This window comes from Suncus etruscus, chromosome 2, assembly GCF_024139225.1.
Source record: "Suncus etruscus isolate mSunEtr1 chromosome 2, mSunEtr1.pri.cur, whole genome shotgun sequence".
NCBI classification, from domain to species: domain Eukaryota; kingdom Metazoa; phylum Chordata; class Mammalia; order Eulipotyphla; family Soricidae; genus Suncus; species Suncus etruscus.
In genome coordinates this window covers 53,030,331-53,047,492 of record NC_064849.1, presented here as the reverse complement: position 1 = coordinate 53,047,492, position 17,162 = coordinate 53,030,331, and the positions used below count along the sequence as shown (strand labels likewise).

The 17,162-nt window shown below is 38.3% G+C and overlaps 1 protein-coding gene across 3 annotated transcripts in view; it reads right to left on the bottom strand.

Annotated features, from left to right (window-relative positions):
• The window catches only part of RALGAPA1 (Ral GTPase activating protein catalytic subunit alpha 1), a 225,256-nt gene that overhangs the window by 169,422 nt on the left and 38,672 nt on the right, over window positions 1-17,162 (bottom strand). For all 3 annotated transcript variants that reach the window (XM_049766570.1, XM_049766571.1, XM_049766572.1), the window contains exons 5-7: window positions 9,727-9,770; window positions 9,155-9,332; window positions 7,523-7,638 (exon numbers count right to left, since the gene is read on the bottom strand). In XM_049766570.1, coding sequence (XP_049622527.1) covers window positions 7,523-7,638; window positions 9,155-9,332; window positions 9,727-9,770 — 338 coding nt within the window. The remainder of the gene's footprint in view (window positions 1-7,522; window positions 7,639-9,154; window positions 9,333-9,726; window positions 9,771-17,162) is intronic.

Here is a 17,162-nt window from a genome sequence, read left to right as displayed (position 1 = left end):
AAAGAAAATATTAAAACTACTTAAAAAACTAAGTGTATTCACATGATGGACAACAAAAGACTTAAGAGGATGTGAAAGTAAAAATGAGAAAACTTCAAACAGAAATATCCGGACTGAAAATCTTGGTAGGTAAAATTAAAAATTCACTGGAAAAATCTCACAGTAGAGTACCAGCTGCTGAGGACAAAATCAGTGAACTGGAGGAGAAGCTGTATAATACCTCCTTACGGAAGTAATTGAAAAAGAGTTAAAATAAACAAACAGAAGATGGAAAATATCCTCAAAATAAGTGAACAATAACAATAGACCTTTGAGATAAATTTAACAGTAACAACATAAGGATCACTGGGTCCAGAGGGCCAGGAAGAAAACCCCTGGAAGAAAACAAAGACATCAAAGAAACAAAACAAAGTCAAAGACATCATCGCTGAAAAATTCCCAAAGCTGAAGATTGCTTGCACCAACATTCTGGATACCCAAAGCTACCAGTAAAGAGATACAAATAAAAGAAATAAGAGAGAGGAAAAGAGAAAGAAAAAAAAAAAAAGAAAGGAAAGTGAAAGTGAGAAAGAGAGAGAGGAGAAAGAGCAGGTGGGGGGGTGGGTCAGAAACAGGAGACGTTGTGGGTGGGGAATGTGCACTGTTGAAGAGTGCTGTACATTCTATGACTGAAACTCAATCATGAACAATTTTATATCCACAGTGCTTAAATAAACTAATTATAATAAAAAAAGACTAGAGTGAAGTCTTTGCACCTGTGTGAATCAAGGAAAGTATCTGAAGAAGAGAGAAAATGGAGGAGGTAAAGAGCGATTGATTATATACAAGGGAATGGATTACATAAGTATTTATATTGAGGAAAATATAATTAAGGTTACTCATTGACAAGAGTTAGATATGTAAAGAAAAAAAAAACCAACCTAGAAATATTCCTTGTAGTATACAATAGTAATATGAGGTAGTTGTGAATTATGGTCTTCATGACAGGTGAATAGACAGATTAGAGAAAGAAAATGAGGGAAGGTGGAAGGAACAAAATTAAAAAGACATTGACTTGTGTATTTTCATGTTTGTATACATCTATTCCCCTAGTCCCTCACTCTGGTCAGACAATTTCTAAAGATATTTCTTCAAATAAATGAGAGCTTCTTGGAGAAACAGCTCATTTCCAAGTACACAAGAAGATACAAAATAATGTAAATCAATGGCAAATCAACAAAACTGTATTTTAAAAAAATCTTTAAAACATAATAAAAAACACGGGCTGGGCTTGAGAGATAGCACAGGCGGTAGGGCATTTGCCATGCAGGCTGCTGACCCAAGAGGGACGGTGGTTCAAATCCAGGTATCCCATATGGTCCCCTGAGCCATCCAGAAGTGATTTTAGAGTGCAAAGCTCTCTATAACCCCTGAGCATGCCGCTGGGTATGACCAAAAGCAAAAAACAAAACAAAAATAAATAAAAAAACACGGGGCCGGAGCAATAGCACAGCAGTAGAGCGTTTGCCTTGCACACAGCCGATCCAGGACAGATGGTTGTTCGAATCCCGGCATCCCATATGGCCCCCCAAGCCAGTAGCGATTTCTGAGCGCATAGCCAGGGGTAACCCCTGAGAGTCACCCGAGTGTGCCCCAAAAACCAAAATAATAATAATAATAATTACAAACATCTCTTTAAACTACTTTAAAAGTAGTATGCAAAGAATGATATGAACAAATCAAAAGGATACTGGATTGGCTTGAAGAAATTCCCACTGATTATGAGCATCAAAGTAAGTAACAGTGGTGATTCATAGGACTCTGTGTTATGTAAAGTTAAGCAAGTAATTAAATGAACGAGAACTTTTTTTTAAACTAGATGACTGCTGATTGTAGAATGGATATCAAAATTTAAAATATCATCAACTGGCTCAAGAATATAAAGAATAATGTTCAGAGGCTGGAGAGAGAGCATAGAGGTAGGGCGTTTGCCTTTCATGCAGAAGTTCATTGGTTCGAATCCCAGCATCCCATATGGTCCCCAAGCCTGCCAGGAGTGATATCTGAGCATAGAGGCACGAGTAGCCCCTGAGCACTGCTGGGTGTGACCCAAAAACCAAAAAAAGAATAATGTTCATCAACTGAGAAAAATATGAATATTCATATAATGCAGTATAAAAAGCAATAAAATTTTGATACATACTAGAACATATTAACCATGAAAATACCTTCTAAAAGAATCCAGTTACAAAAGATTGTTGTATGACTCTCTTTATATGTAATGTTCTAAATAAGGAAACCTTTACAGATAAAAATCAGATTGTGGAGACTGGAGCAATAGCACAGTGGTAGGAAGTTAGCCTTGCAAGCAGCCGACCCAGGACAGACCCTGGTTTAATTCCTGGCTTCCCCAGAGCCTGCCTAGAGCGATTTCTGAGCACACAGCCAGGAGTAACCCCTGTGCACCATGGTTGTGGCCCAAAAGTCTAAATAAATAAATTAAAATTAAAAATTTTTTAAATCAGATTGTTTACCAATGGCTAGGGGGAAGAAAAATTAGGTTAATTATATGCCTATAGCTAGGGAAAAATAAGTCAGGAGGCAAGAAGGAATGACTGATAATTAGTATAGGGTTCTTATGATAAAGGCTATAATGTTCAATATTAAATTATGGAGGTAGTGGCATATCTAAATACATGAACTGTATGGTGTGCATTATGCTCCAATAAAGCTGTTATTTAATATCACCAGACATGATAATCATAGTAATAATTTAGGCAAATCAATAAATTTTATACAGGTGAACGTCATTAGTACCAATCCACAAATATTTAATTGAAAAGAAAAAGTAAAGATAAAAGAAGTTTTTCAGTGGAAAAGACTGGAAGGTACTACTTTAAGAGATAAAGATATAGGGACCAGAGAGATAGCATAGAGGTAAGGCATTTGCCTTGCATGCAGAAGGAAGGTGGTTCGAATCCCGGTATCCCATATTGTCCCCCTGAGCCTGCCAGGAGCGATTTCTGAGGGTAGAGCCAGGAATAACACCTGAGCGCAGCCAGGTATGACCCAAAAATCAAAAAAAAAAAAAAAAAAAAAAAAAAAGAGAGATAAAGATATAAACACTGCTCATTCATGTACCAAATCACCACAGAACGTAATATAAAGCTAAAATCATAAAATTAATAATAAAACAAAAGCGCTCTTCAAAAGATCACAGTGAAAGTCAAAAGGCGGGCCGGAGAGATACCACAGTGGCATTTGCCTTGCAAGCAGCGGATCCAGGACCAAAGGTGGTTGGTTCAAATCCCGGTGTCCCATATGGTCCCCCGTGCCTGCCAGGAGCTATTTCTGAGCAGACAGCCAGGAGTAACCCCTGAGCACTGCCGGGTGTGGCCCAAATACCAAAAAAAAAAAAAAGGCAAAAGGCAAATTACTAGTTGGGGAAAAATATATGTAAAATACATATGTATCAGTAAGATATGTAACATATGTAAAATACATATGTTATCAGTAAGATAACAATTGACCAACTGCCCAAAGTAGTCAGTTCAGCTATGAAGACATTTGGATGGATAAAAAGCAGAATATTAAAGATAATGGCTTTATTAGCTGTTAAATAAATAGGAATTAAAACTACAATGAAATACCACTATATATTCACTTCAGAATAGCTAACATTATAGACTGGTTGTATGAGCTATCAGTGAGGATATGAAGCAGAACTGTCTCAGGATTTCTTGTTGGAATGTTAAAAGGCACAAGCAAAGGAAAAACATTCTGGCAGTGCCTGAAAGCCATTATGTAGCTGCTCTAAATATAACCATCCTACTGCCAGGTATTTACTCAAGAAAAAATAAAAGGAACCAGAGAGATTGTACAGCAGTTAAGGTGCTTGCCTAGTATGTGGCTGACCAGGGTTCAATCCCACCCCCTACGGTCTCAAGAGCATCACCAGGAGTATGACTGAAAATAAGCGATAAATAAACTTATTATACTCGAGTATATAGGCATTTTATATATTTATTATAGTGTATATAACACAATAAATATATTTATATATAACGTAAGTATAATATATAAATATATTTTTATTTTGATCATCTGAGTATTATATACTTATATTTATATAAGGATATAAAAATAAATATAAACTAAATAAATATACTATTTATACTATATAATATAAATATGATAAGTACATAATAAATATAAAATAAGAGTTACTTAAAATAGTAAAAATGCAAATACTCAATATGGAAAATTTTCAAAAATAATTATGTCAAAAAGTATGTTCCTGATAATTCTAATTATACAAAAATATATAAAAATATAGGGAAATGAGAACTATCGTGACAGTCAAATCTTTGGTTGCCTGAGGATGAAGTAGAGAGGGTACTAGGTACAGAAAAGAATATATGAGGCCGGTGAGGTGGCGCTAGAGGTAAGGTGTCTGCCTTGCAAGCGCTAGCCAAGGAAGGACTGCGGTTCAATCCCCCAGCGTCCAATATGGTCCCCCCAAGCCAGGGGCAATTTCTGAGCCCTTAGGCAGGAGTAACCCCTGAGCATCAAATGGGTGTGGCCGAAAAACAAAAACAAAAAAAAGAAAAGAATATATTGCAAAGGGATATGAGAAGTTCTAATAGTAATAGTTATATTCATTCTTTTTGTGATGACAGTTTAAATAGCCTACGCATGTAATCAAATTGCATAATTCAAGCACTGTTATTGCAACTTAACTATATATCACCAAGTCAGTAAAACATTTTTGAATAATGCATGAAATACAAAAATGTTTCCTATTGAAAAACTGGAATCAGGTAATAACTATAGTAACAAATGTATACACACACACACACACATTATGGCTTTTTGGTTGGGGGGTTCACACACAGCAGTGCTTGGGGAACCATGTGGTACCCAGTTTTGAACATAAGGCTCCTATAGACAAAGTATGTTGTTCAAGTCCTTTGAGCTCTCTCTCAGTCCAAAAGCTCCCACTATAGAATATTTGCTGTGTCCTGAACATTTTTTTTTCATAGCACCATACTAATTATTTGAGCTTTGAATAACAAAAATGGGAAAGGCATACTTTTTACACAATTAAGCCATTTGTTAAATGATTATACTATTTGTCAAAGATCACACCTGGTAAAAATGTGTAAGCAGGGGGCCGGGCGGTGGCGCTGGAGGTAAGGTGCCTGCCTTGCCTGCGCTAGCCTAGGACGGACCGCGGTTCGATCCCCCGGCGTCCCATATGGTCCCCCAAGAAGCCAGGAGCAACTTCTGAGCGCATAGCCAGGAGTAACTCCTGAGCGTCACCGGGTGTGGCCCAAAAACCAAAAAAAAAAAAAAAAATGTGTAAGCAGGATTCAACCTCTGCAATCTTGCCTACATCTAAATTATAAATTATGTCATATAGATTATAAACTGTTTATCTGAAGTATAAGGGTGATTTCTGTGTTCAGAATGATTATAAGACTTGTATATGCGCTAAAAGACGTTTCTTTTTGTTTTTATTGATTTTGGGGTTACACCCAGTGGCACTCAGGTTCCTGCACTCAGAAATCACCCCTAGCAGGCTCAGGGATCATATGGGATGTCAGGAATCGAACAGGCAACCCCCGTTCTGGTGCACTATCTCTCTGGCCAGTGCTGAGACTTTTTTGTCAATAAACATATGCACATTTTATTTCTCCTGAGAAATTGCCATACAAAATAAATGTAACCAGAAAATTTAAAGGTGGGCCTGGAGAGATAGCACAGCAGCGTTTGCCTTGCAAGCAGCCGATCCAGGACCAAAGGTGGTTGGTTCGAATCCCGGTGTCCCATATGGTCCCCCGTGCCTGCCAGGAGCTATTTCTGAGCAGCCAGCCAGGAGTAACCCCTGAGCAACGCCGGGTGTGGCCAAAAAAAAAAAAAAAAAAGAAAATTTAAAGGTAAAAATAGATTTAAAATTTAAATTACTGGCTGCCATCCCCATCTCATTCTCAGCCCATTCTTTTTACTACTGCTACCTTTAAAAAAAGAATACCCACGTCAGTTATTATTTTATCTTCTATTTTAAAAAGAATGACTGCTGTGGCTTATATGCACAAAATTCCTCTTTACTCCCAGGTACTTCATAGTCAATTCCCCTACCCTGAGCTCTAAGAATGACCATGAAGACAGCTGGGAATAGTTCCTGAAGGGGCTGGGTGTAGTTTCAATATAATTTTTTTTAATGAAATTATCTTTCCAAGAGCTGGAGAGATGGCTCATAAAGCACGTGCATTATATATAAGAGGCTCAGATTTTTTTTTTTTTTTTTTTGGTTTTTGGGTCACACCCGGCAGTGCTCAGGGGTTACTCCTGGCTCTATGCTTAGAAATCCCTCCTGGCAGGCTCAGGGGACCATATAGGATGCTGGGGACCTTCTGATTGCAAAGCAAATGCCTTACCTCCATGCTATCTCTCCAGCCCCAAGGTTCAGATTCTATCTGAGGCACTACATGGTCCTTTGAACTACTGTCCATAGTGATCCCCAAACACAAAGCTTGGAGTAGCCACAAAGCATCACTGGGCATAGACTGAAAACAAATTAAGTGCCATTACTGTTGATTATACATAAACTGACTAGTGGGGCCAGCAAGATGGCTCAGAGAGCTGGAGCACATGCTGTGTATGTAAGAGTCCTGAATTCAATACCAATACCACATGATATCTAAAACACTGCTGGGTACGGCTCCAAAACAAAAGCCATCAAGTGATTAGAAAGTGAATCCAAGGAAGACTCAGTTGAAAAAAAAAAGTGAACCCAACTAGCTCACAAAAGAATATATATTTTTGGGCCAGAGAGATAGCACAGAGGTAGGGCATTTGCCTTGCATGCAGAAGGATGGTGGTTCTAATCTTGGCATCCCATACGGTCCCCAGAGCCTGCCAGGAGCAATTTCTGAGTGTACAACCAGGAGTAATCCCTGAGCACTGCCGGGTGTGACCCAAAAACCAAAAACCGAAAAAAAAAAAAAAAGTGTATTTTGAAGCAGTCTCAATAGCTCAAAGAGCTGAAGCTTTGCATGCAAGAGACTGGGGGTTGATCCCTAAAACTACATATATCTGCAAGTATGGCTGAAAAGAATACTGCCAAAGAATTTACTAAAAAAGAATTTATTGGGGCCAGCGAGGTGGCGCTAGAGGTAAGGTGTCTGCCTTACAAGTGTTAGCCAAGGAAGGACCGCGGTTGGATCCCCTGGTGTCCCATATGGTCTCCCCAAACCAGGGGCAATTTCTGAGCGCTTAGTCAGGAGTAAACCCTGAGCATCAAACGGTGTGGCCCAAAAAAAAAAAAAAAACAAAAACAAAAAAAAAGAATTTATCTCAAATTCTTTAAAAGGTTCTCAAACTTTCTAATGATTTTATTTCAGAAAGGGTACACTAACATTTCAAAGTAATTTTTGTCGTTATTCCTTCAGAAAACTAAGTATTTACTATGACATATTAAGGGTAGGAAGAGGAGATTTATGGAATATCATGAGGTGATATTAAAAAAAAGTACACATACCTGAATTACTATATATTTTAAAAGTGCTTCAAGAAAGTAGCTTGTGAGATCTTCTTGCCCTTTATCCCCTGATTGTGGGGGAACAAGAGGAGTGATTTCCTCTATAGTAACTTGAGCTATTGAAACAAGAAAGCAAAGTTTAATACAATTAAAAATCAAATAGCTAAAACAATAATATGATCCAGGTAAAATTAACTGCAAACATACAATGATTACTGCTTAAAGAAGTTCTAATTCTTGAAACTTGAAATAAATCTAATATCATCATAATGGTCTATCACAACATCTATAAATTGAATCAGCTATTTCATTAAATCTTAACTGGAATGGAACACAGGGATAGTAAGACAGAAAAAGCAGTATTAAGAATGATCTCTTAAAAAATAAAAAAGAATGATCTCTTAAAAATTTATTATAAGAGTCAAGTAAACTTTTTCAGGAATTGAAGCAGTAATACAGCTGACAAGGCACTTGCTTTGCATACAGCCAATGCTAGTTTGATTTCTATCACATAAATGGTTCCCCATCAAGTCCTGCCAGATGTAATACTGAAGAGCAGAGCCATGAGTAAACCCAGAGCATAGCCAAGTATTGGTCCAAAAACAAACCAAAAAAAACGGGGAACTATTAAAAAATTCCACAATACGATAATAATCACTAATTAATTAAATTAATTAAAGGATACTTTGATTTCTCAAGGTCAATACCAGGAATTTACTTAATTATATAGCAAAATATTTTCCTCTCTATAGAGAAAAAAGTAGCTTTTTAGTGAATTCGTGATTAAAATATCATTTACAAATAAGAAACTTAATTTTTCTTTCATATATTCAAAAGATTCATAATAAATATAAATTCAAGATAATCAACCCACAGCGAGCTAAGTTTTTAGATTATTTCCAAGCAGCACAAACCATTATCTGGTTAACATAAGTGGGTACCTCAAACTGTCTACCACATAAGCCACAGACTTCTCAGTTCTCTTTGCATAAGGCAAATTACATTTGTGCTTAAATATATACCAAATTAAAGTAAGGTTACAAAGTAACACATGAGAAATGGAAATTGAAGAGAAATGTACAGTAGCCTAAGTGAGCTACATATTTCTGGTGATGGGCTGACACCAGAGACCTTGGTGACCTGGAGAGAATGGACTCTTCCAGGACTAATTTCTAGAAAATGTAAATAATTGCTATGAGAATACATCTTTCAGATACAAACCAACCAATTCAGGATCCACTCACATGTCCACTACTCCTTAATTGAGCCCTCAAATTTGGGGACACTATTCCTGGTCTAATCACCAATAGGAAGATCTCAAGGCCTTAGAACCCACTGAACAATCAGAACTTGACAATCCAAGCCTACTATCCCTGCCTTGCAAACTCTGCCCCATGAGCACAAACTCTCCCACCCCACCCTCTACTTTGCTCTGACCCTGGTTCTTCCCATTCACCCAGTGTGACATGCCCACTGAAAATTGTAAAACCTATTTTAAATCACCAATGTCTCCTGATTTACTATTCTCATCAAACTTGAATAACAAAACCTAATCTTAGATTTTAAAAGATATTAACAGGTTACACAGAAAAAATAAATATTGTTGAATAAGGAAGGTATCGTGAGTCTTACTTTCTTGAAGATTAAGCGGAGGATTAATGAGGTTATCTAAAGTCCGGGGTCCATATTCAGATTGTGGTGCTGAAAATCCAGGGATTAAACACGAAAACATCCAGAGCTGTTCTTTACTACAATTATTCTGAAGAGCTTGTAACCATAATAAGAAAAGACGAACACCTTCCCGCCTGATCTAAAATAAAATAAAGATAATAATTCTTAAAACTTATGATGAAAATGTTCTTCTTTAAAACAAAAGTTTCTAGAAGATGATTATTTGCAAAGACAGGAAAGCAAAGAAAGAAAAGAAAAAAGAAATGGAGGGAAATATCACCTCTATGGTAACTATGGAACCCTCAATTTTTGCAAAACTTAATCTAGTATTTTGAATAATAAACTAGGTGTTTAAGTCATACAATAATTTATTCTATAATTTCCACTTGTTTGCTTTTCTCTTCCCCATTATCAAAGAATTCAACATTCTTTAAGAAAAATATGATAAAAGAAAAAAATCAAACTGTTGGAAATATATATGTATGAATCAGTTGCCCCCAAAGATCTACAAAATAAACCTAATTATATCATACCTTTAAGGAGTTTCCTGTGTGGAGTAGCTTCTTTAAAATCAACCCTGAAAAGAAAAAATGATTCTAAATATTCACATCTAATAATTATTTTCTAAGTGTCAGAGTTCTCGGTCAGACTTGATAACACTTTAAAACAAGTCCTTGGCAACCTCTAAATTAATGTTGGTGACCTCGTTAACCTGCTGGCTATTACTGGAACCAGAGGAATAATGAACAGTCACCTTCTCAATACATGACAAGTGCAATGCATGAATCATTTTCTTGAATCAAATCCCCCAAATAGCATTTAATACAATAATCTACCATACAGGGGCCAAAGCACCGTAGCAATGCAGGTATTACTGATTACTGATTATTACTGATTACTAATTATTACTGATTACCAGATTTCCATGTAGCCAACCCAGGTTCAATCCCCAGAGTCCCATATTGTCTCCTGAGTCTACCAGGAGGGCAGAGCTAGGACAAACCTCTGAGCACCATCAGGTGTGGCTCAAAAGCCAAATCATCATCATCATCATCATCATCATCATCAATCATCATCTATCATATAGCTTTTAAGCTAAAAATATCATTATTAATGCACATCATCATGAATACAAATAAAAATATTACATGTAGTTAACAACATGAACATCAATATAATCCAATATAATTCATCAATATACCCAAGATAATTCACATGAAATTACTACTTTAATTTTATTAAATATTGGAAAGTTTCCTCCATAGTAGATGAGTAGTTGAGAAATTTAACAGTACAATTAACAGTATATAAGACTGCTATGGTGCTATAATTCCTGGCACATGAAATACTATAATATTTACCATAAAATAAATACTGTTGTTTTTATTTTTCCTAATATTACTAAACAAAAGATCTTTTTATTCTGGACATTCAAAAGTTTCCTACCATGTCCTCTGTATACTTTTTTAACCAGTTTACTTTATTTATGTTTTACATATGAATTCTGAAGTAGAGCATTCCTTCCCCATACTCACATGCACTGAACATGAATCTTGTAGCTTTTCTAATTAGGATCCTTAGAACCAAAGCAATGTGTGACTTGGCTGCACAAACAGGTGTGTATGAGTACCACAACTAAATGAATGTGTGCAAGTTTGGCAAATAGCATAATAGTGTGATTATCACACCCATACAATCACTGGTAAGTACTGCAATAAAGTATATATGTACAACCAGTTATGTATATGAGCCAGATCAATGCAACACAGAAAAGGGAGATCGTATAAAAATGAGTTGTTTACATGTTTACATATGTGATACATACATATGCACACTACTCTTAATTCTGTCTCCAGTCTATCTCACATTCAGACAGATAGACACACGCATACCTCTTAATTCTGTCTCCAGTCTATAAATAGAAAATGTGTGCTCCCAAACAACTAAGACATGGTTTTACTGAGACCAGTAGCACTGTCTAATACACAATATATTTTAACTGAATATCTTCCCCTCTCCCATTCACCTTGATTATCCATATAATAATTATCTAAATTTCAGGACAAGGGGCCTGAGAAATAGCATGGAGGTAAGGCTTGCCTTGCATGCAGAAGGACGGTGGTACGAATCACAGCATCCCATATGGTCCCCCGTGCCTGTCAGGAGCTATTTCTGAGCAGACAGCCAGGAGTAACCCCTGAGAACCGCCTGGTGTGGCCCAAAAACAAAACAAAAAAAAAAAAAACAGAAGTCACTTAATAGAGGAACATGGTAGGTGAACTTTTAAAACCTCAATCAAGAGAGCTGGAGCAATAATACAGAGCAGCCAGGCCAGGTTCTATCCCCAGCATCCCATATGGTCTCTTGAGCACTGCCACAAGTACTTCCTGAGCTCAGAGCCAAAAGTGACCTCTGAGCATTGCCAGGTTTGGGCCTCACATCCCCCCCACCAAAAAAAAAAAATTGAATGTGGTAGCAGAATGACAGAAGTCAAAGAAAAAAATAGTATGCTCAAAGATTTGCTGCAGAAAATTACAATAAATAATAAGAAATGGAAAAACAATTGAAAAGAAATGAAGAAAACATCAGAGAATTATGGGATAAGTTAACAGAGGACAATAATTTATAGGATACCCCAAGAAACAGGAAAGAGACTGATGATGAACTCTTGGTAGTGGTAGAAGTTTTTTAATGTTTGCTCTTTGGAGGTCGGGGAGATCATACCCAGCAATACTTGGGTGTTATTCCTGATTGAGTGTTGAGTAATCACTCCTCGGGATACCCAGGGGGGGTCTTATGAGATGCCAGGGAATCAAGCCCAAGTCAGCACCTTGTAAGGCAAGTGTCTTACCCATTGTATTATTGCTTTAGTCCCTACTAATAGAAAAATTCACTGACCTGGAAGTTCTAAGAGTACCAATTAAGATAAACAAAAAAACTAAGACACACTATAACATGGCAAAAGCTAAAGGCAGAATCCTAAGTGCAGCAAGATCTTAGAAGAAAATTATATAAGGAAAGGGCCACACCCAGAGTGGTCAGATTACCCCTGACTCTGCTGCACTCAGAAATCATTCCTGGCAGGGTTGGGGAACTATATGAATACCAGGGTTCGAATCTGGGTCAGCTGCCTGCAAGGCAAATGTCCTCTCTGCTGTGCGACTACTCTGGCCCAAATAACAAAATCTTAATAAAAATTAAAAGAAATAAAAAGACTGTAGGGACAGTGATTAAAGACTATACTCATAAATGTGAAACTAAATCACGAATCTAAACACACAATCTAAACTCACGAAACAGATCAGAAATAAAAGGGGAGAAATTACAATAAATAGAAAAGACACTCAGAAGATCATCTGACATTATTATGAAAACATTATGTTTGAAGATCTAGAGAAAGCAATAAATTCTTTGAATCTATAATCTGCCAAGACTGGGTCAGGAGAAAGCAAAACATTTGAACAACAATTACTAAAATGGAAATCAAAGTGATAGTTTAAAAAAATCTCCCAAAACAAAAACCCAGACTAAGATTCATTTACAAGTGAATTCTTCCAAATAGAAGAACTTATTTCCTGTCCTCCTCACACTCTTCCAGAAAGTCTAAAAGACAGGAAACACCCTAGTTTCTCAAAGGCCAATAAATACCCTGATATTTAAAGCATACAAAGACATCACTAAAAAATAAAACTACAGAACAATATCCACGATGGACATAGATGCAAAGATTATCAACAAATTCTTTGATAGCCATATACAATAATACACTAAGAGAATCTGGGACCGGAGAGATAGCATGGAGGTAAGGCGTTTTTTTGCCTTTCATGCAGAAGGTCATTGGTTCAAATCTCCCCAGAGTCTGCCAAGAGCGATTTCTGAGCATAGAGCCCAGAGTAACCCCTGAGCACTGCTGGGTGTGACCCAAAAACAAAAAGAGGAGAGAGAGGAGAGAGAGGAGAGAGGGAGAGGGAGAGGGAGAGGGAGAGGGAGAGGGAGAGGGAGAGGGAGAGGGAGAGGGAGAGGGACAGGGAGAGGGACAGGGAGAGGGAGAGGGAGAGGGAGAGGGAGAGGGAGAGGGAGAGGGAGAGGGAGAGGGAGAGGAAGAGGGAGAGGGAGAGGGAGAGGTAGGGGAGAGAGAGGGGGGGGAGAGGAAGAGGGAGAGAGAGAGGGGGAGAGAGAGAGAGAGAGAGAGAGAGAGAGAGAATCATACATAATCAAGTGGGATTTCTCTCACTGGATGCAAGGAGGGTTTAAGATACAACAATTAACTAATATAATGTGCCATTAGAGATGTAGTAAAACATTTGATCAAACATCTATTTGTAATAGAAATTCTCAATACAATAGAACTCTCCTCAATATAGAAAAAGTCATTTACTACAAACTCACAGCTGACATCCTCTCGAAGATGGAAAACTCAAAGATTAGACACAAGGCAAGTATGTCCATTTCATCACTACTATTCAATATAGTATTAGAAGTCCCTGTTATAGTCATTAGGCAAGAAAAACTATTATGTTGATTCAGTCTGGAAAAGAAGTTAAACTATCATTATTTGCAGACAACACAATATTATACTTTTAAAAAGCCCTAAAGACTAATAAAATAAGAAAACTTTTCCAGGAAAAATAAGCCTATAAAATATTAGGATACAAGACAAACATACAGAAATTGATGTATTTCTGTGTGAAAACAATGACAGAGAGAAGTTTTTTCCAAATCTTATTTCATACTTGTCACCTCAAAAATTCAAGATCTTGCTTGGGGTGCAGATTATGGGAGAGGACATGGGAAAACTGGTAAAAAAAAAAAATGCTGGTACTCCGGTTTATGGAGTTGGAACCTTGTATGTGTGAAATACTATTATTGACAGTACTATCAATCCAAGTACCTAAATTCAAAAAATAAAAAACAAAAACACAAGAGTGTTACATTACTAAAAATCAAATTGTAGGGCCAGAGGAATAGTAAGATGATTTGTTTTGGATGCAATTAACCCAGGTTATTGCCCAGCACTGCATACTGTATCCTGAGTATTGAGCCAGAATAGTTCCCACGCACCACACCGTATGTGGCCCAAATGAATTATAGCAACTAGAAACAATCTAATGACCCACTAATAACTAATAAGTACATGTAAAAAAATTAAATATAGATAAAACAAGATTCTATGCAGCAATAAAAATATTCTGACATATACTATTAAACACACACACACACACACACACACACATCTCCCATCAGTATTCCTCCTACAAGTTCAGTATTACTTGTTTCTGTATGTGCAAATAGGAATACTTCCAGATTCAAAAAAACATAGAGAAGGTCTCATTTGCAATTCCTGATGAATAAACAAAAGGTAAGGCTAAGGAAATATATCAAAGTGTTCCTGGCAACATATGTTCCTGCACCACTGGGTATAGCTCTTTTTTTTTTTTTTTTTTTTTTTTTTTTTTTTTTTTTTTTTAATTATGAGAACAAGGGTGCAAAGTAAGAGGACAAGGTAAAGTTACAGTGGAAGGACAATCACCCATAACATAATTCTCAGAAGTCCCCTTGCTGATATATTAACTTTGAAATTTCAGCCAAAGAACATTAAGATAAATAACACAGAATCCATGTACAATTACTTTGTCCCTCAAGTCCCCAGATTGTAATACATTATAATATTTCTTAACAGTACACAAGGCAATCTAAAGCCATAAAACTTACGTAACTCCTTAAACATTACAGGCATAGTATTTTCTTACATTTCCATATACATGCATATTAGCTTAAGTTAACCTCAAATTTTAAGTGAGTTCTTTTTAAGGATTAGAGTTAAAGGAGCACAGTAAGAATGGTGTTAGAGTGGCAATTGTTGTTTGCATAGGCTCACCAAAATATGAGGAACATGGAAAGAAATAACCTTGGCCTAAGTACAAAGAGACCAGACCCCTGAAGTTTCCTGGCACAAGACCAAGTCTAGGCTCCAAGCAAGCTAGATCGTCCAATCCAATACATTGTCTGTAGTGCCAACACACTTTTATTTTTCACACAGTCTCTGTTGTTGGTATCATGTTTCTGTATTAAAGATCCTGGAATCTGCATATCTTACATTGAAGTCAGGACGTGGAGCATCCTCTCCTTTCACCTCACAATCAAAGGGCAATGCAGGGAGCCCTGTCCTGTAAGCCGGTCGTTGTTGTTGTTAAGTCTTCTCAGTGTTAAGGGAAGTCTCTTTTGAGCAGGTCGAAGTCTGAGCAGTGTAGGTCTTCCATGGTAGAGGATTGCTTCCAAGTGATGTTATAGACCAGCCTGGATGTTTCGTGGATGGCTTTCCTGGTTCAGGGGAGAATGGAATATGCCCTTTCTTCTGACGTCTGTGCCAGGTCGTTATGTCAATGTTCAGGGTGTAAGGTCCCTTTGCACTAAAAGGTTTGTGTGTTCTAATCTCTATTAGATAGGATCTTATTTGTATTTATACTATTTTCCCATTTTAATGTGCCTATGCAAATAAGAAGCAATGCCACATGGTGTTATTGGCGCGTATGGGGGCCATAAGAACAATTACAGTGATTCCATTGACATGATTCAATCATAAGCATTAAACTGGGGGACTCTTCCACCAAAATTCCTTGTTAAACAGCTCAAAAAGAGAACATAAAAAGTGGTTAGAATCATCACTATATAAGACAACATTTAGTAAGAATTATAGCTGTCAGAGAAAAAACACAAAATATTCTAAAGAAATACGTGTCCATTTTATGTATCTTGAAACAGTTTGGGGTTGTCATACACAATGCACAGCTTTGGACTGTGATTACGATTCTACACTACTGAAGTTAAAAAGAGAAAACTAGATTAGTGATGTTTGAGAAGGGGTTAGAGAGTTAAGGAGTGAAAAAGAGCTTTGTAGGGGTGTGGGAAAGGGGAGAATACAAAATAAACATTCTGTGTACGGAAAACATAACATAAGAATAAGGGATATTCTGAATACATGAAATACATGAAGTACGCGCGGGGGCGTAAGCCCCCGCGCGGTTCTGTAGTTTTTGGATGCCTAGGGAGGAATTTCTCACCCCCTCCCCCCAAGGCCCCGATTAACCAGGCGTGGCCCTGAAGACCCGCCTGGTGTAGGGGGAATCATGCTCTCCTGGACAAAGTGGTCAGCCCAGGGTCCTATGGCTAGCTGTCCTGCCCAGAGCCCCCATCATACCAGTCAAAAAGCCCACGAAATCCTGGCATGTGGAGTGTTCTGGTCCCAGCCGAGCCTCTGTGGTTTTTGGATGCCTAGGAAGGATTTCTCACCCCCGCCCCCCAGGGCCCCGATTAACCAGGCGTGGCCCTGAAGACCCGCCTGGTGTGGGGGAATCTTGTTCCCCTGGACTAAGTGGTCAGCCCAGGGGTCCTATGGCTAGCTGTCCCTGCCCAGAGCCCCCAACAAACCAGGCAAACACACCAAGAAATCCTGGCATTCGGAGTGTTCTGGGCCCAGCCAAGGCTCTGCAGTTTTTGGATGCCTAGGGAGGAATTTCTCACCCCCTCCCCCCAAGGCCCGATTAACCAGGCGTGGCCCTGAAGACCCGCCTGGTGTGGGGGGAATCATGCTCTCCTGGACAAAGTGGTCAGCCCAGGGTCCTATGGCTAGCTGTCCTGCCCAGAGCCCCCATCATACCAGTCAAAAGCCCACGAAATCCTGGCATGTGGAGTGTTTTGGTCCCCAGCCGAGCCTCTGTGGTTTTTGGATGCCTAGGAAGGATTTCTCACCCCCTCCCCCCAGGGATCCGATTAACCAGGCGTGGCCCTGAAGACCCGCCTGGTGTGGGGGGAATCTTGTTCCCCTGGACTAAGTGGTCAGCCCAGGGGTCCTATGGCTAGCTGTCCTGCCCAGAGCCCCCAACATACCAGGCAAACACACCAAGAAATCCTGGCATTCGGAGTGTTCTGGGCCCAGCCAAGGCTCTGCAGTTTTTGGATGCCTAGGGAG